Source organism: Lutra lutra, chromosome 8 (genome assembly GCF_902655055.1).
Source record: "Lutra lutra chromosome 8, mLutLut1.2, whole genome shotgun sequence".
NCBI classification, from domain to species: domain Eukaryota; kingdom Metazoa; phylum Chordata; class Mammalia; order Carnivora; family Mustelidae; genus Lutra; species Lutra lutra.
Window position 1 is genome coordinate 133174311 of NC_062285.1, and position 25622 is coordinate 133199932.

General features: G+C 51.3%; 2 protein-coding genes across 10 annotated transcripts in view; both read right to left on the reverse strand.

Annotated features, from left to right (window-relative positions):
- On the reverse strand, positions 1-24165 carry LOC125106649 (apolipoprotein L2-like). Of its 8 annotated transcripts, none has more exons than XM_047741023.1 (6): positions 24122-24165; positions 22009-22296; positions 5784-5825; positions 5509-5606; positions 4391-4517; positions 1-1387 (listed from the first exon to the last, which is right to left on the reverse strand). In XM_047741023.1, the coding sequence occupies exons 4-6, from the start codon at positions 5537-5539 to the stop codon at positions 526-528; spliced, it is 1020 nt and encodes a 339-aa protein (XP_047596979.1). In that variant the 5' UTR covers positions 5540-5606; positions 5784-5825; positions 22009-22296; positions 24122-24165; the 3' UTR covers positions 1-525. The 8 variants fall into 8 exon arrangements, with proteins under 8 accessions (XP_047596979.1, XP_047596977.1, XP_047596973.1 ...); XM_047741021.1 differs by lacking the exons at positions 22009-22296; positions 24122-24165 and adding exons at positions 11855-12141; positions 12957-13811; XM_047741017.1 differs by lacking the exons at positions 22009-22296; positions 24122-24165 and adding exons at positions 11855-12269; positions 12957-13811.
- Positions 16472-25622, reverse strand: part of LOC125106650 (apolipoprotein L3-like) — a 16389-nt gene continuing 7238 nt past the window's right edge. The window contains exons 1-3 of one of the 2 annotated variants that reach the window (XM_047741027.1): positions 20037-20256; positions 18984-19110; positions 16472-17347 (exon numbers count right to left, since the gene is read on the reverse strand). In XM_047741027.1, coding sequence (XP_047596983.1) covers positions 16489-17347; positions 18984-19051 — 927 coding nt within the window. In that variant the 5' untranslated portion in view covers positions 19052-19110; positions 20037-20256 and the 3' untranslated portion in view covers positions 16472-16488. Of the gene's footprint in view, positions 17348-18983; positions 19111-20036; positions 20257-25622 lie in introns of those variants that run through there. The other variant, XM_047741026.1, reaches the window with a different exon arrangement.

Genomic DNA, 25622 nt, shown 5'->3' on the forward strand with positions numbered 1-25622 from the left:
CACAATACATCAGTCCATATTTATTGAAGCAGGCGATAGAAGACAGGATTGCGAAAGCCACACAGATCTTCAATACACTCCCCCCCCAACCAAGTGATGAGGACTCTGAGGCTCAGAGAGGCGGCGTCTCCTGGCCCCCGAGCTGGTTGATCTCCTCGACATATGGCCAGGTTCCTTGACTTGTGGCTGGCCTCTGCTATCTCTTTTCTATTCCCCCCCTTCCACCACCACTTTTTTTTTTTTTTTCCAAATCAGCCAGTGTTCCAAAACCCTTTAGATTATCATTGGAATTTCACTGGTCACTCAGCGCACCCTGAACCCAAAGAGCACCAACAATTTGTTAAACATTCCCCCCTACCCTTCTGCCAACTGCATTAACCCCTCCCTCATTGGGCTCAGCTTCAGAAATGCCAAACTCCTCAACACCCCAACACAAAACCTTTATTTTGCACTTTTTCCCCCTCTAATAAGGCACCTCCATGTCATTGTCCCACACATGTCCCTGCTCCCTGCCCTGCTCGGGGATCACGGAGTCGGGCCCTCCTTCAGAATTTTATAGATCTCCCTGAGCTTCTCCAACTTGCTCTCCAGCTCCCGGGCCTTCTGCCTCATGTCTTCAGCTGACTCTGTCTTTGCGCCCTTTTGCAAGTGTTCTGAGTCATTCACGAGGCTGACCACATCCATTGCAAGGGAGACACCTGCAGTGGCCACACCCATGATCCGGGCTCCTTTGGTCATTGCCAGAGCAGTGCCCCCAAAAGCTTTCTGCACCTGCCGGCCACTTCGAACTGAGATTCTCTGAGCTGTCATAAGGTGCCTGGCCTTGACTACAAGGCCAGGTTTGACTTTGGCTAGCTTGATGGCACGAACATTCCTTGCAATGCTTTGCAGGACTCTAAAGCATTTACCTGTTAAGGAATAAATCTGGGGTATGCGGTCACACAGAACCTTTGCAATGACCTCCCCTTTGTCAAAATCAGTTGATGTCAGGTGACTAGCTTGGGCTTTTGCAGACGACTCACTTGAGACTTCCACGAGGCTGGTAGAGATCTGGGTCACAGTGGCTGCTGCTCCCAGCCCCATTCCAGTTGCCAAGAGTGCCAGACTGGCCCCTGCTGTCACAGGAGCCAGACCCAAACCAAGGATGCTCAGGAGGCCAGACACAACACCAGCAGAGTTGGCTACTATGTTGGCGATGGTGCAGTCCCGGTGTACCCTGTCCACCTCATCTGCGAGCTCGTGGAGCTTTCTTATACGCTCCTCAAGCTTGAGTTTCAACTCAGGAAACTGATGCAGAAAACTCTCCTTAGCCTCCTGCTCTTCGGCCTCCAGATCCATCGTTCTTTGCAGCTCGTTCAGAACTTCACGTAGGGCTTCTGCCTCCTCCCTGTAACAGGGAAGGTCAAGGGATTAGGAGAAGCTTATCCAGAAAATGGGCTCCATTTGCTCTAACCTCCATACACCACAGAACTTTTACTGTAAATCAAATGGAAAAGAATGTTACAAATGCAAAGAATCCTTCTTGCAATGTTGCACACGTTCCACACACTGCTCACACTCCATAACACACACCCAGTTGGGGAGTAAATAAGTCCGGGTCATCCTCAGAGGCTCTTAAATAGTGGCTATTGGAGGAAGACGGCCTCACAGTCAAGGACAGATTCCCATGGTCAGTACCACAGTGTGTGCAGACTGGGAACTCTGCAGATGAAGAAAGGGAAGTGAGGTTGGAACAGGAAATCCTTCTTTCGGAGAAACGTCCTGTGTGCTGAGGGATGAACCTACCCACAGAGGTCTTCCCTTGCCCTGGGCACTGGGAAGTGAGCTCTAGGCCCCACCTAGGATGTCAAGGGTCCTAGAATGATAAGACTGTCTTCCTTTGCCTGGGCCTTTGGCCATGGGACAGCCTGACAAAATGATGGAGTCTTTGGGTCATGAGCTGTCAGTTGTGACTATGGAGGATCTAGAAACTGGCCTCCCAGGGGAGCGGAAGGCGACAGGTTAGCCATGCAGGCAGATGTGACTGAGCCCCAGTAAACTCTGTCCTGAGGTTCAGGCTGAAAAATACTCTCTCCTGGAAAACACGTTACTCAGGCTCTCATGAGCCCTTCTCTTGACTGTGCCTTGACCTTGGTCTTCTGGGCTCTGACCTTAACAGACTGCGTACAGTCTTAGCAAGAGCTGTGTTAAGACAGCTTAGTGAGAATCCACACACTCTCAATATCTCATCACATTTGACATCTGATCAAATTCCACCTTTGATGTGCCAGTCTTTGACCTGCCTTCAGGAAGAACCCTGTTGGGTCAGGTTAGCAAGAATCCCTCCATTTTAATGTCTCCTCTTCCTGATTTCCCATCCCTTGCCCTCACCCTGCTCCTTGCCTAGAAATCCCTACGGGTCTTCACTCTATTTCAAGATGAGCCCAATCTCTCCCCCCTATGACATCACTCTTGACGCCTATGGCATGAATTAAGTCTTCTTGACCATTTTAATAAGTGTCACAGTAATTGCTTACTTGCACAGTGTGAGCATCCCAGGCGGGCAATGCTCCCCGTGCACTGTCACACACTGAATACAGGACAGTAAGGCCTCCTGAGGACGATGGAAACTTTGGACTGGAAACCCTCCCAGACTCTGCCCCAAGTGTCTCTCTCCTGGCTGGTGGGAAGCTGTATCTCTCCCTGTCACACAGCATAACTGAGGGGACAGCTCTCGGTGAGCTCTGTGAGTGCTTCCGGGGAATCATCCAATCCCGGGGGGGGGGTTGGGGACACCCCCAAATTTTAGTTGGTGCAAAAGTAGGGACAGTCTTAGGGATTGTGCCCTCAGACTTTGCAGTTGGCTAACTCTGGGTACTTGAAGTTTAAGAAAACAAGATCTCACAGCAAGAAGAGTCCTTAATCACCATTTTGCTTGGCAGCTGCTGTCTCTCCCAAGCCTGCTGGCTGTACTCTGATGAGGCCCAGCCACTGCCCCAACTGACTGAGAGCCCGGACACCCACTACCCTGGTTCCCCTCAGACTTTCCAGCTCATGTCTTGGATTCCCCAACTACCACCCAACACCGCCAACCTCACAGGTGTCACAGCCTAAATAATACCTTAGCTGGTCACAGCTCTGCATGCATGTACATTAAGGCCATGTGCAACTTTACGACATCTCTTAAAGCTACAAGAGACTTTGTGAACCTTCTATTTGAACCAGTAAGCTGGAAATGATCTAGGTTTGGAGGAGAAAGTAGTTTCCTCTTTGGTGGGGACTTCTGAGGCTCAGAATCCCTCAAAGGCTACACAATTGGCAGCTGTCCCCTGTGGAGCTGGAAGTTGTCACAAAGTCACACTGCCTCCTATTGGTCTGGGGCTGCTCAGTTTAGAAGATAGGGGTTTCAAAATGGTAGTCAAGACTGACCCAGCTCCAAGGCAAGGTATGGAAGAAACCCTGCCCCATGGCCTGGCAATCACAGCAGTGAGGAGATCAAAGAAGGGAGGGAAGAAATGTCCCCTCTCCCTCACACCCAACCTCTGCTAGGCCCCTGGTCTCCTCAAGTTTGTGCCCTGGAGCTTCACTCAGTCCCAGATTCACTGCCCAAGCCTACCTAGTCCTCCAATCCAGATGCCCTGGCCCTCTTATCAATTGTGACCACTGGCTCTGGCCCTGGTCCAAGCCTCCTGGGACTTTGGACAGGATGACTAGGTTCTTCACCTTTGACCTTGAAATTCACACCAATCTTCTCAGATTGAATTACTGTTTCCATGGAACAAATGCCCAATCTGACACTCCCAGACACACAGACCCAGAGAGCTGAAGGGCTGCGCAGGGAGAGAGTCAGGATCCAACCAGCTCAGTCCAATTCCACTCTAGCCTCTCCACGTCATGGGCCCGCAGGATCCTGCACGTTCATGGAACTGCTCAGATGGGGAGGGAAGGCTCTAATCCAAATCCCCAGGGCCATAGACTGAAGTGTCAGTGTTCTTGTGACTGGTCCCAGAGGAAGTCGTGCTTGGCCCTCATCTCCAGGAAGAAGACCCTTACCACCATCTCTTCTCGGTAATCTTCTAATGAGTTAACACTAATGGAGTTCCTACTATGTGTCATCACTATGCTAGGGACCTTACGTGCATTATCTTCATTTCGCCATGATAAAATTGAACAGATAAAGAGATCAAGGCAGAGAAGGGTCAGCTTTAGGTTCAGGCCTAAGGTCACATAACCTGCCCTCTGCAGGTTTCCTTCTCCTCAATCCGAGACCATTCACTGCCAGCAAATGTCATGGAAGACATGTTCCTCATGGATTGTCGAGAAGGAACATACTCAACCTCAGCCCCAGGACACTGTCCCGCAGAGACCTGGCTGACCATCGGGGGCATCTGCACGGGGGGCGGGGGGGTACCTGGACAAAGTGGCCTCAGCCACAAATCTCTCCCAGGATTCATGGTCACTCAGCAGGAAGTCTAGTTCCTCACGCCTCACTGTGTTCAGGAAAGTCTCAATGACCTCCTCGAGAAGGCCTTCACTCTCTAGATGGAAAAAAAAAATATGAAAGGCTTTTAGTTTTTTCTTTTTCCTGCTTCCCTAAGGGAGAGAGGAAACCAGGGCTTAGCTGGAGGGAAACCACAGCGCTAAACTGTGCTTTTATGGACCTGCCAGCGGAGGGAGGGGAAATAGCTGTGAGCCAGCTGAAGGCATATTGAGATCAATAGATTCAGTTCCTGCCCCGCTTTCGTATCTGACAGGCGGGGCTTACAGGTGAGACACAGGACAAGTGCCCTAATATAGCCCTGGGAGCCCGGGGGATGCTAGGGGAGGGGAGGTTTTACCTGGAACTAACAGGTTCCAGGGACAGGGGACAGCAACAATACTTAGGGAGGACACACTGTGTAGCAGGCCCTGGCCCAAACACATAAACACATTCTATTTGATCCTCATAACCACACAAGGAAATACTCTCATTTTACAGGTTAGGTAAGGTAAGGCACTCCAGATCACACAGCTGGGAGGTAGCAAAGACCAGACCGGCGTCCAGGTTGTGGCCCACCGGCCCTCACAGAGCACTCAGGCTGGCAGCAGGGTGAGAGCTGGAGGAAATGGCCTCTCTTGTAAAGCCCCACAGTCATCCCGAGCCATGCTGGAGGCTTGGACAGGGCAAGAGGGCAGGAGCACGCTCCAAGGCTGCTGGTCTACCCCCTCCCCCACCACGCCTCAGGATCCCTTTTTTCCCCTCCTTTCCCCTCTGCTGTCCCCCACCTCCCTCTGGACTGTCCTGGCCTCACTTCTGGGTCATTGATGGATTTGACGGGGAGCAGGGGAAGGGAGGAAGTAAGCACCTCAGCCGTGACCCTCGGAAGACAAGAGGGAGGTGTCCCTACAGACTCCTGGGCTGGGGACTCCCCTTGACCTCTCTTGGGGGCTCAAGGAAGCTCTTCAAGGGACCGATTCCTCTGTAGGTGAGCTAGGCTGGAGGCATCCCCGCAATTCCAGGGATCATCCAGAGAACTGGAAGGCGACTACCTGGGCTGAGCCCACGGGCTCCCGAGGTCATGGTGTCGCCGTAGCTTTCCCTACTGCTTGCGTCCGCATTGCAGTTAGAAGGAGCTGTCGCTTCACCCCTGGGGAAGAGAGAACAAATCGTGGGGTCAAATGTGAGCCAGCGGAGGCAGCAGGCAGCAGTGAGGGGCCAGGTCTTGGGACTTCCCTCTGGGATGGCAACAAATGCCAAGATGGACTTTACCCCGTGTGTGTGTGTACTGGCTTCTGCCAGCTGCTATTGAAGGAAAGTTACTCACCTCACTCCAGCTCACTCCCAAGCCGAGTCAGCGTCCTGTCGCCTGTTGGGGCACAAGAAGAAGATCATCGGACGAGGAGACTGCCATCTGAGAAGTTACAGAAGCAATGAAACCAAACACAGAAGAAAAGATGGGAACATGTGTTCTGGAAATTCCTTGAGGTCGGGAGCGTTTGTGTTTACTAATGGGTAAGAGCTAATACTGATCGAGTATTGATGACAGGCAGGCTCCTGAGGTGGCCCCTCACTGAGTACCCACACACACTCCAGGACGGGAACCTGAGTGTCTCTGATCCAAATCCTGTGTTTGTGACGACTGTGCTCTACTCCCTTTAACATGCAAAAACTCTTATTCATGTACAGTGACCTTTGAACAACACGGGGGTTAAGGGCAATATCCCCCATCATCGTGCAGTAAAAACTTCACGCATAACTTCTGACTTCCCCAAACTTTTTTAAAGATTTCTTATTTATTTGACAGAGAGAGAGAGAGAGTGAGTGAGGGAACACAAGCAGGGGGAGTGAGAGAGGGAGAAGCAGGCTTCCTACTGGGCAGGGAGCCCCATTCAGGGCTCAGTCCCAGAACCTTGGGATCATGACCTGAGATGGAGGCAAACCCTTAACAACGGAGCCACCCAGGCGCCTCCTGACTTCCCAAAACTGAACTACTAAGAGCCCACTAGTGACCAGAAGCCTTACCGATAACACGAACTGCTCAGCAACACGCACTATGTATGTCCTATGTATTACGTACTGAATTCTTGCAATAGAGTAAGCCACAGAAAAGAAAGGGTTAAGAAAATCAATAGTAAGGGGCACCTGGGAAATTCAGTCATTTAAGAATCTGCCTTCAGCTCAGGTCATGATCCCAGGGTCCTGGGATAGAGCCCCTATAACAGTCTCCCTCCTTAGTAGGAATCTGCTTCTCCCTCTCCCTCTGCCCCTCCCCCCTGCTCATGTGTCCTCTCTGTCAAATAAATAAATAAAATCTTAAAAAAGAAGAAAATCATAAGGAAGAGCAAGTAAATTTACCATTTTGTACATATATTTAATGAAAAAATCTGCATATAAGCAGATCTGTGTCGTTCAAGGGTCGGCTGTGTAAGTATTTATTTATAAATGACTCCTCTCCTTCCACAGCGTTGGCTTGCAGCACTAACCAGTCTCTGTCTCGATCTATTTCCTGGTGCCACAGCTTCCCACACCCTGTGTCCTCCTTGCTTCTGCCAGATTCTTCATCCCACGTGGCCTGGAGTCCTGCTGAGTCCTGGCACAATTCCTACAGTCTTGACTACGGATTCTCAAGCCTTCCCAATAATGCCCAGTCTTCTCTGCTGTCCTCCCCCAACTTTGAACCTTAGACTGCTTCTAATTCTTTATCTAAAGGAAAGTGAAAAGAACAATCTCTTTGTATAAAACTTTGCATTTTGCATTTGAGTTTGTTCCCTTGAGTCATTTCTAGAAGCACGATGACTGGGTCAGAAGCTATCAGCAGGGACGCCTGGGTGGCTCAGTCGGTTAAGCGGCTGCCTTCAGCTCAGGTCATGATCCCAGGGTTCTGGGATCGAGTCCCGCATCAGGCTCCTTGCTCAGCAGGGAGCCTGCTTCTCCGCCTCTGCCTGCCACGCTGCCTGCTTGTGTGCTCTCTCTTTCTCTCTCTCTCTTTCTAATAAATAAATAAATAAATAAAAAAATCTTTAAAATAAAAAAAAAAAAAGAAGCTATCAGCACATACACATTTTTTCATACCTAGCGCCACACTGTTATGAAAAAAATTATACCAATGCACATTCACACTCACAGTACATGAGGGTGTCCACTGCTCTATTCTTAACGGTTCTTCGTAGTCTTTTGTAAAAAACACACCCTTATAGACCTAGAATTTCTTTTAGTTCTGTTTTTAGCTTGTCTTGGGAGACAAGGAAAGACAGGAAATGTTGATTACATTTAAGCATTATTTTTTTAAGACCTTATTTATTTATTATTTGAGAGAGAAAGAGAGATTGAGAGAACGACTAGGACAAGGGGCAGAGGGAGAAGCAGACTCCCAAATGAGCTGGGAGCCTGACGCGGGGCTCAATTCCAGGACCCTAGGATCATGAACTGAGCCAAAGGCAGACAATCAACTGAGTCACCCATGCACCCTAAGCATTGTTTTTAAGTTTATTTTTTTTTAGTAATCTCGACACCCAATCTGGGACTCGAACTCACAACCCCAAGATCAAGAGTCCCAAACTTTTCAGAATAAGCCTGCCAGGTACCCCAGGTCCTATTTGAAGAAGGCAAAAGAGCATTTATCAGTTTTCCCTCCTGAGACCTGACTGAAATGATAGTAAAGGGACTTACAGGTATAAAAATAACTAATGATAAGAGTGACTCACATCTGTGGCCTTTGCTCTGCACTGGTAATCGCTCTACAACTTTACAAATACTAACCTGTCTTCTTCCAATAATCATGGAGTTGTACGTGTATTGTTTGCCTCCCTGTTTATAGATACGGAAACTCAAGTGCAGACTATGTGACGTGCCCCAGGTCAGAAATCCAGTAAGTGATGGATTGGGTTCAAGTCTTCAAGGTCCTGCTTGCTGGACTCAAGGACCCCCACACTGCCTCTCCTCATTCTGCTACTACTTTATTTTTTCTATTTTTTTATTATTTTTAAAAGATTTTCTTTATTTATCTGACAGAGAGAGAAATCACAAGTAGGCAGAGAGGCAGGCAGAGAGAGAGGGGGAAGCAGGCTCCCCACTGAGCAGAGAACCCAATGTAGCCTTCGATATCAGGACCCTGAGATCATGACCTGAGCCAAAGGCAGAGAGAGGTTCAACCCACTGAGCCACCCAGGCGCCCTCTGCTACCACTTTAAAAGGAGAATGTGTCCAACAGGAATCCAGAGGCTTAGACAAATGTTTGAAGGCAGATTGGGTGGAGTATTGATAGCTGAATAAAGAAGAATAGAGGGAACTCCCATCAGAAAAACAGAGTGAGAACAAGTCAATAGGCAGCAGGAACGGTCTGCTACACAGAGCTGCGGAAAGGAAACCGAAGCTGAGAGGCAGGTGGAGGTGAGCAGGAATAAGGTTACCAGCCCCACACCCGACCCTATATTCATGGCAGCCTAAGTCTACACCAGAAGGGGAAAAGTCAGAAGTGAAATACTCCAGAAAAAAATACCTCTGTCTTCTGACATCTAAAGGGTCCTCATCCGATCACTCTACATGGAAGCCTGTCAGTCAACCTACCTCTCTCTTAGATACGGATGGGCAACCTACGATCAGATACACAAGAAAGATGACCAGTTGGAAAGGGTGGCTAAGATCAATTAAAAAAGGACTGCAGATTGGGCACCTGGCTGGCTGTTGGCAGAGCATGCAACACTTGATCTCCAGGTCATGAGTTCAAGCCCATGTTGGGCATAGAGCTTACTGAGAAAACAATAACAAAAATCAACTGGACTTCATAAACCTTAAAAACAATACCAGAAAAAAACACATAATTTTGATTATAGAAGATGATTTTTTAAACCTTGACCCAATGTCCTCAGGGAGATTAGAAAGGTGTTGTCTTCATAAAATGAGAACACGATGCACTGAAAAAGTAAAATAATAATAATAACAATAATAGACCAAGAAAGGGCTCTTGGGACTCAAAAAGTGATTGACAAACTAAAGAAGTCTAGGAAAAGGTTGGTATAGTCAAGGAAAACTTCCAGAAAATAAAACAAAAAGGTGACGGAAGAAATGGATCTAAATGGGGAATGACAAGTTACCAATGCTATCATTTCTTAGAAAATTACTTAAGAAAGAGCTGCAGGAAAAAAAAAAAAGTTCATGTGTTTATGGGGTGGGGTAGAGGATAGTGACCAAGAAACCAAGAGACTGAAAGATGTGAGGTCCAGGAAACAGGAACATTAACAGAGACAGAAAGGAACCCAAGGAATACAGCTGGGCATGCAGCAGACGTAGAGAGCAGCAGCCCAGAATGGAGTAAGAAGTGAAGAGTTGTGTGGGGAAAGGGGACTTATAATAATATAAATGATATAATATCTTATATAATGGACTTTTCAAAAGAAATTGAGGAAACATTGAAGGTAACAGTGCAAGGAGTAGAAAAAAAGGCAATTAGGAATTCAGGAAAAACTAAAGCTGTACAAGAAAGCATAAATAAAAAGAAGAAAGAAAAAGAAAGCATGTACCGGGGCGCCTGGGTGGCTCAGTGGGTTAAGCGTCTGCCTTCAGCTCAGGTCAGGATCCCAGGGTCCGGAGATCTTGTCCCACATCAGACTCCTCGCTCAATGGGGAGCCTGCTTCTCCCTCTGCCTGCTGCCTCACTCTCACTTTCTGACAAATTAATAAGAATCTTAAAAAAAAAAAACCACGTACAGCCATATTTCACAAGTTAGCTTTACAGTAAACAACACTGAAAACATCACACATATGTAAACATTCTTGTGTGAGTTTTAACTTCTAGAACAAAAGAGACCATTTAAATATGAGAACCAAATGCACTTGTTGCCAATATGTAAATCAAAGTACAATGGTAGAAGTTGGGAGCTGCAGCACTGAAGAGAGGAGGAGGATTAATATCCTCATTATACAAAGTGAGGAGCCCAAAAATACCAGCTACAATTGAGAGGCTAGGAAATGAAGAGGTAAGAAAAAAAGAAAGAAACAAAGGTGTAAGTAAATGGCTTACAACTAGAAAGGTTTCTAACCGAGGACATAAATTTAGTGATAGAATGATATTAGGACAAGGTGGGGAAGTGTGTAAGAAAAAGCATAAAAATAAGTGAAACCATTCTCTGCCCTAGTAAGAAATAAGTAGCTTGCTCATATTGCAACTTAAAAATCAAGGGAATGAAGTTAGCTATCGTGGTGGGTGACTACTGCTTTGCACCAGGCACCGTTCTAGGTGATTTGGACGCATCGACTCATACATTAGTTCTCACCATGACTCTGTAAGAAAAGGAACTGAAGCCCAGAAAGGGTAGGTAATTGACCCAAAGCACCCAGCTAGTGACAGAGCCGGAATTCAAATCCAGACTCCCTGTCTCCAGAGCCTACACGCTCACCTATTCTGTTCTCCTAGTGTAGGAATATCATATAAAGATACTGATTAACCACCTAAAGGAAAAGCAACACATTAAAAGTGATTGTTTTTAATTGGGAAAGTAGGTGAGCAGAGCCCTCGGGACTAATGGATTTGTTTTAACCATTTGTGCTTATTTGATTTCTTTTTTAATTTTAAGAAAGTGGAAGTCCCTTTAGAGCAGTGAGTAACAGCTCACCCCAATAATGGGCTGGTTTCTGGCACCACCACGTTCAAGATGATGAGAACCAGTGGATCGGGTACCCATAGGAAATCAGCCTGACTCCTGATGTGACAAGTGGCAGCGTGGGAGAAACCTCGGTGGTTGAGAAAGTAAGTTCTCTAAGAAAAGTGGGATGATAATGTAGGTTCAACGAGAATAATCAGCGTGAACGCCACCCTTCTACAGATATAGGGTCTAGCCATCCCTGCCCACCTGCGTGGCCCGGACAGGACACGGAGCCCTCCCATCCCCACCCCCCATCCGCACCTCCCATCCCCACCGGCTCTGGCTAATGCCTCTCCGGAGGCAGCAGGACAGAGAATCTCACCAAAGCATCTCCCAGGAATGGCTGCAGGCAGGCTCCTCGGGCAGGGAGGAAAGGGGAGCCAAGGACAGGACCGGGTTCAAACTCCTTAGCCTGCCCCCGCCCCAGTTCCCTAATGATCCTGCTCCTGTTTTCCTCACTGTTCCCTGATTCTGTGTTGCCTTGGTCGGGGCACACTCAAGGACACCTTACTTCCCTGCTTGTCTTTTTTTTTTTTTTTTTTTCTTTTTTAACTTTTATTTTAAGTAGACTCCATGCCCAACGTAGAGCTTGAACTCACACAGGGCCCTGAGATCAAGAGTCACAGGTTCTACAGACTGACCCAGCCTTGAGCCCCTCCTTGCTTCTCATCACACCTCAGGCTCCAGGCCATTGTTTAGACTGTTCTCCCCCCAAAATGCCTTTCCCCACCTTCCTCACCTTGTAAAAGTTTACCTGTGCTGAGAGGCCCCGCTCAACCACTGCTTCCCCTGCCATCTTCCCCATGGTCCATCTGGGTTCCCCTTCTGTGTGTGCTATCCTGACTGCAGTCCTCTGTGTGTCCTCCTCTGTTGGACTCTGAGCACTGGCGGGGCCCTGCCTATTCCCTGCCACAACTCCTGTTCCAGGGCCTCCCAGGGAACCCTGAGCTGGGCTCAGAGCCAAGGTGTGGGAGCACAACACACCCAGCTCCACGCCCACTGAGCAATTCCACTTGTTTTCTTGTCTGTCTTGAGGAAAAGCTTGTTGTGGCCGAGAACAAATAAGACCACGCCTCAGATTTCACACGAATTACCCTCCTGATTTAATGTGCTTTGGACAGTCCTCCCAGATTTCTGGGCATTTCCATTTATTTCCTCACGTCTTCATGCTCCTGCCATAGTATTGTTTATGTGAAGAGAAAGAAGAAGAGGAAATTGCAGTAAAACATGGGTGTCCTGGGGCATCTGGGTGGCTCAGTGGGTTAAGCCTCTGCCTTTGGCTCAGGTCATGATCCCCGGGGTCTTGGGGTCGAGCCCCACGTCTGGCTCTCTGCTCAGCTCTCTGCTTGCCTCTCTGCCTACTTGTGATCTCTCTCTCTGTCAAATAAATAAATAAAATCTTAAAAAAAAAAGCGGGGGGGACAAGGAAGAAGGGGAGGAGAGAGGAGGAGTGGGAGGAGGAGAAGGAAAAACCAAAAGACTTGCACAAAATCAATCAGTCAGTCAATCCCAACAGGACCTAAGCGTAAACTAGAAGGAAAAAGCTTCAAATATCCTGGGGAAAAGATTTTTAAAAAATAATGTGGAGTTGGAGAAACTTTTCTAATCAAGATGCAAATTCCAGATGCCATAAAGGGAAAGCTTCAGCTATCTGCCCTATTAACAGCTAAAAATTGCATAGGACACCATGAACAAAGTCAGACTACAGCGAGGGGCCAGGAGGCCCCACCCGCAATCTATGGACCAGCAAAAGCTGAGCGACCACGAAACACGACAGAGCCTGGGAATCCCCAGGAAAAGACTGAAGCCAAGTTCTTAAGAGATGGGAACAGAGAATCCCCAGGGAAGGGACTCACCCAGACTCACACGGTGGTCGGCAGGCAGGGCAGAAGGGAAGACCAGGCCTCCTGAAGCAGGTGTTTGGTAAGAAATGAGATTTTTACAACCCGAAGGCTTCTAGGTTTACCTCTGCCGGCAAACACACGGATCTAAGTTCACGCCCTTATCATCAACCCCAGGAGTCTACAGTTTGGTCTTTTCAGATTCGAAGGCTGGACCACGCTGCAGTGTGACACTTCTCACCCCGGTCCCTCTCTTCCCTCTGCTGCGAGCACACGGGCCGACCTCTTCTCTTCCTGGCCCACAGTGGGTGGAACAGAGGCCCCAGTGGGGGGCAGGGAGCAAAGCCCAGACATCTCCCTGCTCTGTCTCCCAGTCATGGTCATGGTCACGGTCATGGCACCCTGGGCCAGTCACTCCCTGTCAGGCCCTCAGGCACCCTGCAGGCTGGACACTGCGCAGACACTCAGAGACACAGTGGGGAACACAACCCTGAGTCCTTGTACCTCAAAAGGAAATCCTTTGCTGGGGGTGGCCCAGAGGCTCTGCCTCACCTGCCATCCACCTGCTCTGCTTCCTCCCAAATTCCCCGAAGGCATGAGCACCCCGACATCCGCCTTCCATCTGGGGTCGCCTGCTCGGTCACACGTAGTCTGCAACACGAGCTGAGCAGTGTCCCCCTCCATCTCTACTGTTTTGGGGGCACAGGGGGAGGGGAGAAGCAGTCGGACAAACCCAGCTACAAATCCGGGCTGTGTCCCTGCTCTGCGGGGGACCTGGGGCTGGAGCTGCAGGTCCCCCTCATCGACAAAATCGTGACAACACGCGATCCTTTCCTGATGGAGCTGTTTGGAGGGGGAGTCCATGGGCAGGGCCCCAGCCCCAAGCTCACCCAGACATCATCCTCGAAGCTGAGACACATCCAGGGGTTTGTGCCTGTGTGGACCCGGGTGTGTGTCTGGGCAATAACCACACCTCGGGGCCCAGATATATCGGGGACCAGAAGGGAACCTGAAAGTGTCCACTCCCAGCAGCTCGTGAGGAAACAGACATGTCTGGGCCGGTCCCACTCACCTGCCCACCCTCGGCTGTCCTGACTCCCTCAGAGGAACAAGCCCACACCTGACATTCCAGGGCCTTCTCCCCTCAGCCCTTCCTGCCACTGACACACTGTGGGACCCTCAGCAAATGTCTCCCCCACCCACTAACACCACCCCAGGGCTTGTTCCCAGCTCCTCCTCTCCGTCCCTCCCACCAACCCCCCACCGGCATGCCTGCCTTATTCACCTTCCTGTCCCCAACACACCAGGTGCTCACTGCGAACTTGCCATGTGGCAGCCACTAAATGCCACCGGGGCTTCCAGGCATTTGCTGATGCAGATCCTCCTGCCAGGAGCACCTGCTTCACCACCTGGAAAAATCAGGCTCGAACTTCAGAACCCAACTCGAGCATCACCTCTTCCGAGAAGCCCTCCAGCAGCCTCCCTGGCAGAGTCCCAGTGATCTACTCCGCTCCCACGGCGCCAGAGGGAAGGCCGAAATCCCCTTTTCTGGTCACCATGTCCGTGTCTTCCCTTCCACCCTTGGGATCTAATCAGGTCTCTCTAGACTTGTCCCTGATGCCAGGACAGCCGCAGGACACCCGCCCTTGGTGGCCAAGTGCCCCTTGCAAGGCTGCAGACGCTTGCAGAAGACAGCTGAGGAACCGCTGCTGTTTTCAACAGTGGACAGAGCTGGGGGAGCACCAGGCGCTGGGCAGGCCCCGTCCACGCAGTCCTGTCTGGTTCCTACAGAAGCTCTGGGAGATACCGGCCCCCTGCCCGGACACGGAAGCCAAGAAGGAAGGGCCGCACGGCTTGTGAGGTGTGCAGATTCTGGACAGCAGTGGGCTTTGCACCTGCACACAGGGAAGCCAACCTGACCCTCCCATCCAGGCAAGTGTCCCCGGGCATCGTGTCTCCTCCGCAGCATTGAGGGAGGGACAGAGTGACAGAATGATGACCCAAGAATCACACCCCAAGGTTTGTGATGATCACCCCGTGGGTGGCCCGGGAGGTCGGCCTGAATTGGCAGATGGGGAAAGTCAGGTGGGGGACAGGTGGTGGCTTGGGTCCAGCCACTCAGGGAAGGAGCTGAAAGTCAAGGCCACGCTGACACTCAGACCTCGAACACGTGGTTGAAGTTCTGTTTTGTCCACGTCGCCTTCCTCGGTCCCTTGTTGCTCATTGTCGAGTGAACTCCCTTCCTCCTGATTGTTCTCCCTTTCCTGAGCTGGCGGTTCGCCTGCTGCCCTGATGGAACCACCGTGAGATGCAGAGCACAACACGACTTCCCTGGGAGCTGCGGCCCAAGGGTCTCATACGTGTGTGTCATGGCCTCGCCATGTGGACCTCGCCAGGCTCCAGAATCACGGCCCCGTGAGGCGGCGGCCAGGCTGGGCCTGCAGGCCCCTCAGGTGAGGATTCGGTGTCTCTGACCTGCAGGGACGAGTGCCAAGTCCTCCCCACCTGTGGGCCCGAAAAATCGAGTGGCTATAACATCAGGCTCCTCTTGACCCCCCAAGGATCACAAGGAAAGTCACCCAGGATGACCGCAGTTCCAGAGTCAGGGTCTTGGGCAACATCTCTGGCCAATAAGCCATGTCAGCCCTCGGGGACGGTGACCCCGGCTCCCCGGGAGAGTCACCCTCACACCGCGGAGGGAGATGTTTGGGTGATGCCACAGCACCATCAGACGGAGACTGGGACAGTCAGCAGACCGGGGCTCACGACCAGCACCCCCACCCCGTCTCTCCATCGCGTGGGGATACGTGCTGGGCTTGGCCCTGCTGGACCTTAGGACTCGTGTTTCAGAGCAAGGACCCCACCTGCCGGGTCTCCCTCTGTCTAGGGACCGGGGCGGGGGTGGCAGGAGTAGGGGCTGCAAACTGGACATGGGACACCAAGGACTTCTGAAGCCATCAGAGTGGCTGGCAGAGACCGACACCTGAGGGGACTGCGTCCATGCTGCCGACACCTGGTCACTCATGGGACGTGGAAGGGGAGCCACGGGTCGGGGTCACTTGTGACCCGGCTGCCAGCGTCACCCCGTGGACACTTATTGGTCCTTGCACAGATCCCTGGTCAAATCCTACCCTGAGTAGCAACTGTCAACTTCAGAAAGGCTCAGAACTAAGTATGAAGACGACAAAATCACACACGTCATCTTCTCTCATATTCCAAGAATTCTAACTTTAATATTTCTGGCCTTTCATTACTTGTTCCTCCTCCCGTCTCTTGACCCATTTCCCCTGTGTCCCCTTTAGTCCCTTCCCCTCACTGCCTGTCCCCTCCTTCCTTATTCCAGGTTCCATGTTCCTTCCCCTCCTTGACTCCCCCTGCCCGTCCTGCATTAACCCTCCCTCCCTGGCTCAGCTTCAGAAATGCCTAATTCCTCAACACCCCATCCGAACACCCCAAACCTTTCCCCCGCTCTCATGAAGCACCTCCATGTCTTTGTCCCACACATGTTCCAACTCCCTGCCCTGCCCTGCCCTGCCCTGCCCCGGGATCACAGAGGCGGGCCCTCCTTCAGACGTTCATAGAACTCGGTGAGCTTCTCCAACTTGCTCTCCAGCTCCCGGGCCTGCCGCCTCATGTCTTCAGCTGACTCTGCCTTTGCTCCCTCTTGCAGGTTCATTGAGTCTTTCACAAGATCATACACATCTAACCCGAGAAAGAGAACTGAGAAAAGCCCACTCCTGACCCGGGCTCCTCTGGTCATTGCCAGAGCAGTGTCTCCAAAAGTGTTCTGCACCCGCCTGGCAGTTTGACCTGAGACAGGCACACCTCTCGTGAAGCGCTGGGCCTGGACGGCCAGCTGAGGGTTCCTCCTGGCTGCCCTGATGGCACGAACATTAGTTGCAAGGTCGTTCAGGTCTTCATATAAATCATCTATTTGGGAAAAATAGTCTATGTAGTCATCCAGAAACTTTTGAAATACCTTGTCTTCATCAGCGTCACTCAATATCGGGCTATTTGCTTCGTCTATGGAGGAAGACTCGCTGGACATTTCCATGGAGCTGGCATACATTCCGGTCACATCTGATGCTACTCCCAGCCCCGCTGAAATTGCTGACACTACCAGACAGGCCACTGCTGCATAAGGCGCCAGAACAAGACCGAGGATGCTCAGGACACCTGACGCGACAGCAGCAGAGTCAGCTGCTACGCTGGTGATGGCGGCGTCCCTGTGTACCCTGTCCACCTCATCTGCGAGCTCACGGAGCTTTCTTATGCGCTCCTCAATCTTGAGTTTCAACTCGGGAAACTGATTTAGAAACCTCTCCCTAGCCTGCTGCTTTTTGGCTTCCAGATCCTTGGATCCTTGCAGCTCGTTCAGACCTTCACGAAGGGCTTCTGCCTCCTCCCTGTAACAGGGAAGGTCAAGGGATTAGGAGAAGCTTATCTGGAAAACGGGCTCCATTAGATCTAACCTCCACACACCACAGAACCTTTACTGTAAACCAAATGGAAAAGAATGTTACAAACGCAAAGAATCCTTCCTGCAATGTTGCACACGTTCCGCACACTGCTCACGCTCCATAACACACCCCAGTCGGGGAGTAAATAAGTCCGTGTCATCCTCAGAGGCTCTTAAATAGTGGCTATTGGAGGAAGATGGCCTTGCAGTCAAGGACAGGTCCCCACCAGCACCCCTGACCTCACAGGTGTCACCAGCCTATCTCACTCCTTAGGTGGTACACCAAGGCCATGTGCAAGTTTACGACACCTCTTAAAGATGCAGGAGACTTGGCGAACCTTCTCTATGAATCACACAGCTGGAAATGACCTGCATTCTGGCAGCTAGCAGAGGAAGTACTTTCCTCTTTGGTGGGGACCTTTGAGGCTCAGAATCCCTCAAGGGTATACACAATCGGCAGCTTCCCCGTGTGGAGCTGGAAGTTGTCACAAAGTCACACTGCCTCCTATTGGTCTGGAGCTGCTCTGTGTAGAAGAAAGGCACTTCCAAATGGTAGTCAAGTCCTCCCAGATCCCAGGCAAGGTATGGAAGAAACACCCCCTATGGCCTCAGATGCCTGGTGGTGAGGAGATCAAAGGAGGGAGGGAAGAAATGTCCCCTGTCCCAATCACAGGACCTCTGCTAGGTCCCTGGTCTCCTCAAGTTTGTGCCCTAGAGCTTCCCTCAGTCCCAGATCCACTGCCCAAGCCTACCTAGTCCTCCAACCTAGAGGCCCCCTTGTCCATCCTGATTGTCATCTCTGGCCCTGGTCTAAGCCTCCTGGCACCTTGGACAGGATGACTGCCCTTGGTTCTTCAACTTTCACCTCGCAATTCACACGAAGGCCCTGGCCACGTTCTTCTCAGATTGAATTACTGTTCCCGTGGAACAAATGCCCAATCTGACACTCCCAGACACACAGACCCAGAGAGCTCCAGGGCTAGGCAGAGAGAGAGTCAGGATCCAACCAGCTCAGTCCAATTCCACTCCAGCCTCTCTGCCTCATGGCCCGCAGGATCCTGCATGTTCACGGAACTGCTCAGATGGGGAGGGAAGGCTCTCGTCCGAATCCCCAGGGCCACAGACTGAGGCATCAGCATTCTTGTGACGGGTTCCAAAGGAAGTCGTGCTTGGCCCTCATCTCCAGGAAGAAGAACCTTGGCCCCTGTCACTTCCCAGCAATCTTCTAAAGACTTAACATTAATGGGGTACCAACTGTGTGTCATAGTTGGTACCCCATTGGTCCCACTATGCTAGGGACGATACACACATTGTCTTCATTTCCTCATGATAAAATTGAACAGATGAACACATCAAGGCAGAGAAGGGTCAGCTTTAGGTGAAAGCCAAGGTCACATAACCTGCCCTCTGCAGGTTTCGCCTCTCCTCAATCTGAGGCCTTTCACTGCCAGCAAATGTCATGGAAGACATGTTCCTCATGGACTGTTGAGAAGGAACATGCTCAACCCCAACCCCAGGGCACTGTCCCGCAGAGAGCTGGGTGACCATCCTAGGACATCTGTGTGTGGGGGGAGGGGTGTTACCTGGACAAAGTGGCCTCAGCCACAAATCTTTCCCAGGCTTCATGGTCAGTCAGCAGGACGTGCAGCATCCCTCTGCTCACTGAGTTCTGGAAAGTCTCAATGACCTCCTCGAGAAAACTTTCACTAACTAGGTGGAAAGAAAAAATGAAAGTTTTTAGTTCTCTCTTATTCCTGCTTCACTAAGGGAGAGAAGAAACCAGGGCTTAGCTGGAGGGAAACCACAGCACTAAACTGTACTTTTTTTTTTTTTTTTAATTTTTTTTTTCAGCATAACAGTATTCATTATTTTTGCACCACACCCAGTGCTCCATGCAATCCGTGCCCTCTAAACTGTACTTTTATGGACTCGTTGTTGGGGGGAGAGAGAGGGCATGGAAATAGCTGAGAGTCGGCCTAGGCAGGGGTACTGAGATCAACAGAATCCGTTCCTGCCCCGCTTTCGTATCTGATAGGCAGGGGCTTACAGCTGAGACACAGGACAAGTGCCCTAACGTAGCTGTGGGAGGCCGGGGGGGGGGGGGGTGCTAGGGGAGGAGAGGTTTTACGTGGATCTAACAGGTTCCAGGGACAGGGGACAGCAACAATACTTAGCGAGGACACACTGTGTAGCAGGCCCTGACCCAAACACATGAACACATTCTATTTGATCCTCATAACCACACAAGGAAATACTCTCATTTACAGGTAAGGTTAGGTAAGAGACTCCAGATCACACAGCTGGGAGGTGGCAAAGACCAGACTGGGGTCCAGGTCGTGGCCCACTGACCCTCACAGAGCACTCAGGCTGGCAGCCGGGTGAGAGCTGGGGGAAATGGCCTCTATTATAAGGCCCCACAGTCATCCTGAGCCATGCTGGAGGCTTGGACAGGGCAAGAGGGCAGGAGCACGCTTCAAGGTTGCTGGTCTACCCCCCACCCCCATCCTGTTGCAGGATCCCTTTTTTTCCCCTCCTTTCCCCTCTGCTGTCCCCTTCCTCCCTGTGGACTGTCCTGGCCTCACATCTGGGTCATTGATGGATTTGACGGGGAGCAGGGGAAGGGAGGAAGTAAACACCTCAGCCATGACCCTCAGAAGAAGATGGTGGGAGGTGCTCCTACAGACTCCTGGGCTGGGGACTCCCCTTGACCTCTCTTGGGGACTCAAGGAAGCTCTTCAAGGGACCGATTCCTCTGTAGGTGAGCTCAGCTGGAGGCATCCCCGCAATTCCAGGGATCATCCAGAGAAGTGGAAGGCGACTACCTGGGATGAGCCCACGGGCTCCCGAGGTCATGGTGTCGCCTACTGCTTGAGTCTGTGTTGCAGTTAGAAGGAGCTGTCGCTTCACCCCTGGGGAAGAGAGAACAAAACGTGGGGTCAAATGTGAGCCAGCGGAGGCAGCAGGCAGCAGTGAGGGGCCAGGTCTCTGGGGCTTCCCTCTGGGATGATGACAATTGCCAAAATGAACTTTACCTGCCAGATGCTATTGAAGGAAAGTTACTCACCTCACTGCGGCTCACTCCCAAGCCGAGTCAGGTCCTGTTGGGGCACAAGAAGACAATCATTGGACAAGGAAGTGGAAGAACCTATCACCTGAACGTAGGTTAGTCCTAGTTCTCACAGTACTGCTAGAGCCAGGACGGGAACCCGAGTGTCTCATTCATTGCCTGACTTGCTCAGGTTAGCCATTCTGACTGGTATGAGGTGATATCTCATTGTGGTTTTGACTTGTATTTCCCTGATGCCAAGTGATGTTGAGCATTTTTTCATGTGTCTGTTGGCCATCTGGATGTCTTCTTTGGAGAAATGTCTGTTCATGTCTTCTGCCCATTTCTTGATTGGATTATTTGTTCTTTGGGTGTGGCATTTGACAAGTTCCATATAGATATTGGACACAAGCCTTTTATCTGATAACACATGGTTGTTATTTCTTTAGCAAGCTTTGTCCCCCTTCTGTCCTCTCCTTCTATAGATCAGATTTCCAGAGACACCCACAGACAGAATTGCCCCCACCATGGGGAGCACCCCATCCAGAGTGGCCCAGCTGCCTCTCATCTTAGGACCTGGATTCAGAGGATTGACTGTACGACCCAGTCTTGCCAACAAGACAGAAGAGAAATCAGCTTAGGGGGTCTTGGGGACCATCCTACTGTAAGACACAAGTGGGAGAGGAGAGCTGGCTGGCCCCTTTCTCCTTCTTCTGCTTTGAAGCCACAGGACCACAGGAGTCCTAGGCATCCAAATGACATCATGAAGCACAAGGACCAAGAGCAAAAGCAGAGAGCAGCAGCAGTGTGCGGGCAGAATGAGCCAGACCCCGGATGACACCAAACATTTGTCAATGTGTCTGCACTCTCGGGCCCAGCCTTCCCGTCCTCTGCTATTCTGGGCCCAGCCCTGACCCTTGTCTTGGGCTTCAACTGGGTTTGATGCTGGACAATGCTCCCCCCCGCCTGATTAGTACCCAGGGTGTCCCTGGCTAGCCTGCAGATCGCTCAGTTCCTGGCAAGGCTGGTAGGAGGAGAAGGAAGGAAAGAGGCTGTCCCTGCCCACCTGTGTGGCCCCGACAGGACACGGAGCCCTCCCATCCCCACCTGCCATCCCTAGCACCTCTGGCTAAGCTCTCCAGAGGCAGCAGGAAAGAGAATCTCACCAAAGCATCTCCCTGGAAGGGCTGCAGGCAGGCTCCTCGGGCAGGGAGGAAAGGGGAGCCAAGGACAGGACCAGGTTCAAACTCCTTAGCCTGCCCCACCCACTCCTGGGTCCCTAATGGTCCTGCTCCTGTCTTCCTCACTGATCCCTGATTTCCTGTTGCCTTGGTCCAGACACCTCCAAGGACCCTTTCCTTCCTTGCTTTTATTTTCTTTCTCTTTTAACTTTTATTTTAAGTAGGCTCCATGCCCAACATAGAGCTTGAACACACACAGGGTCCTGGGATCAAGAGTTGCAGGCTCTACCGACTAACCCAGCCCCGAGCCCCTCCTTGCTTCTGATCACACCTCAGCCTCTGGAATGCCTTTCCCCACCTTCCTCACCTTGTAAAATTGACCTGTGCTGAGAGGCCCAGCTCCACCACTGCTTCCCCTGCCATCTTCCCCTATGGACCCTCCAGGTTCCCCTTCAGTGTGTGCTGTCCTGACTGCAGTCCTCTGTGTGACCTCCTCTGTTGTCTCTGAGCACTGGCGGGACCATGTCTATTCCTTCCCACACCTCCTGCTCCAGGACCTCCCAGGGAACACTGAGCTGGGCTCAGATCTGAGGTGTGGGAGCACAGCGCACCCAGCTTCTCTCCCCACTGAGCAATTCCACTTGTTTTCTTGTCTATCCTGATGAAAAGCTTGTCGTGGCCAAGAACAAATAAGACCACGCCTCCTGATTTAATGTGCTTTGGACAGTCCTCCCAGAATTCTGAGCGTTTTCATTTATTTCCTCATGCCTTCATGCTCCCGCCATAGTATTGTTTATGTGAAGAGAAAGAGGAAGAGGAAATTGCAGTAAAACATGAGTGTCCTGATGTCTGAGCCTTAGCAGGAATTTCCAAAGCCTCCCCTCCCCCAGGGTGGCCAGGCCAGGTCTGCATGTCGGGCCCAGGTCCCTCCACCCTCACCCCACGTTTGTTCACTGATACCAGGAACTTTGGGGAGAAGCGTGGGGGTCATTTCTTCGCTGCCCTGCAGGCTCCTTTGAAGGCACAAAAAAACACTGTGTTCCTTTGGATTGTGGCTGGCACCCATTAAATAAGTCCTGATAAAGGAGAAGGAGGAGGAAGAGCAGGGAAGAAGAAGGAGGAGGAGAAAAAGGAGAAGGAGAGAGGGAGGAGAAGAAGGAGGGAGGAGGAAAGAAAGCGAGGATGAAGAGGAAGAAGGAGAAAGAGAAGGAGGAGGAGGAGGAAGACGAGGAAAAGGAGAAGAAGAAGAATTGAAAGAAGAAGTGGAAGAGGAGGAAGAAGGAGGAGGAGGAAGCGGGGAGGAGGAGGAAGAGGAGAAGATTTGGAAGAAGAAGGAGAATTGAAAGAAGAGGAAGAGAAAGAAACAGAGCAGCAGGAGGAGGAGAAACAGGAGGAGGAAGAAGGAGAAGAGGAAGAGGAGGAAAAAGAAAAAGAAAAATTGGAAGAGGAAAAAGAGGAAGAAGAGGAGAGAGGAAGAAGGAGGAGAAGGACAAGGGGAAGAAGAGGAAGAATTAGAAAAAGAGGAAGAGGGGCGCCGGGGTGGCTCAGTTGAATGGGTGCCTTCGGCTCAGGTCATGATCCCAGGGTCCTGCGATCCAGCCCCAGGTCTGGCTCCCTGCTCAACGGGAGCCTGCTCCTCCCCCTCCTCTTCTCTTGTGCTCTCTTTCTATCTATGTTGCTGGATGCCTCACTCTAAAATAAATACATAAACTCTTTTTAAAAAAAAATTATGAAAAGAAGAAGAGGGCGACGAGGAGGAGCATGAAGAAGAAGAAGAGGAGGAGGAGGAGGAGAAGGAGAACGGGAAGAGGAGGAAAAGGAGAGGGGTGAGGGGGAAGAGGAAAAACCAAAAGGCTTGTACAAAATCAATCAACCAACCAATCCCAACAGAATCTAATTGTAAGCTAGAAGGAAAAAGTTACAAATGTCCTAGAAAAAGGTTTAAAAAGAATAACGTTGAGTTGGAAAAACTTTTCTAATGAAGATGCAAATCCCAGATGTCATAAAGGGAAAGTTTCAGTTATCTGACCTCCTAAAAATAAAAATTGCAAAGGACACCATGAACAAAGTCAGACTAGAGAGAGAGGCCAGGAGGCCCCACCATCGATCCTTGGACAGGCAAAAGCTGAGCGCCCACAAAACACGACAGATCCTGGGAATCCCCATGAAAAGACTGAAGCCAGGGCACTGGGTGGCTCCGCTGGTAGAGTGTCTCCCTTCGGCTCAGGTCATTATCCCAGGGTCCTGGGACAGAGCCTGGCCTCAGGCTCCCTGCTCCCCGGGCAACCTGCTTCTCCCTCTCCCTCTGCCTGCTGCTCCCCCTGCTTGTGGCTTTCCCTCTCTCTGTGAAATAAATATGTAAAAATCTTTTAAAATAAATAAATAAGTAAAATTCAGGTTCACGGTTTAAGAAAAAGAGAGAGAGACAGAGAGAGAAGGGAGAAGACAAGTCTTTAAAAGATATAAACCAAGAATCCCCAGGAAAAGGACTCACCCAGACTCACAGTTCTCAGCGGACAGGGTGCACGCGAAGACCTCCTATAGCAGGTGTTGAGGGAGAAATGGGACTTTAAGAATCCGAAGCCTCCTAGGCTCGCTTTGGCTGGCGTAAACACACAGATAGAAGCTCACACCCATATCGTCGGCCCCATGAGTCTGCAGTCTGGGGTTTTCAGATTACGAGTCCACAGTCTGGCATTTTGGGATTACAAAATGGCAGTTTGTTGTTCTCAGATTAGGAAGCCCAGACCACCTCCCTGCGATGACTCCGCCCTTCTCACCCCAGCCCCTCGGTCCTTTCTGATCAGGGCACACAGGCTGGTCTCTTCTCCTCCTGCCCCACAGTGGGTGGAACAGAGGCCCCGGTGGGGAACAGGGAGCAAAGCCCAGACATCTCCCTGCTCTGTCTCCCTGTCATGGTCATGGTCACGGTCATGGCACCCTGGGCCAGTCACTTCCTGTCAGGCCCTCAAGTTCCCTGCAGGACAGGGCACTGCGCAGACACTCAGAGACACTGTGGGCAACACAACCGAGTCCTGGTATCTCAAAAGACAACATGAGCCTTTGCACCTCCACAGAAATCCTTTGCTGATTAGCCGGGCACCCGCATCCTGGGGGCGGCCCAGAGGCTCTGCCTCACCTGCCCTCCACCTGCTCTGCTTCCTCCCAAATTCCGGAAAGCAGGAGCACCCCGACATCCTCCTTCCATACGGGGTTGCCTGCTCAAGTCACATGCAGTCTTCAACCCGGGCTGAGCAGTGTACCCCTCCCTCTCCACTGTTTTGGGGGCACAGAGGGAGGGGAGAAGGAGTCAGACAAAACTGGCTACAAATCCGGGCTGTGTCCCTGCTCCGGGTGGGACCTGGGGCTGGAGCTGCAGGTCCCCCTCATCAACAAAATCGTGACAACACGTGATCCTTTCCTGACAGAGCTGTTTGGAGAGAGTGTCCATGGGCAGGGCCCCCAACCCCGAACTACCCAGGGATCGCCCTGGCGCTGAGACACATCCAGGGGTTCGTGGCCGTGTGGACCTGGTTGTGTGTCTGGGCAATAACCACACCTCGGGGCCCAGATATATCGGGGACCAGAAGGGAACCTGAAAGTGTCCACTCCCAGCAGCTTGGGAGGAAACAGACACATCCAGGCTGGTCCCACCCTCCCACCCACCCTCGGCTGTCCTGACTCCCTCAGAGGAACAAGCCCACACCTGACATTCCAGGTCCTTCTCCCCTCAGCCCTTCCTGCCACTGACACACTGTGGGACCCTCAGCAAATGACTCCCCCACCCACTAACACCTCCCAGGGCCTGTTCCCAGCCCCTCCTCTCCGTCCCTCCCACCGACCCCCCCACCAGCATGCCTGCCTTATTCACCTCCCTGTGCCCAACATACCAGGTGCTCACTGCGTACTTGCCATGTGGCAGCCACTAAATGCCACCGGGGCTTCCAGGCATTTGCTGATGCAGATAATTCTGCCAGGAGCACCTGCTTCACCAC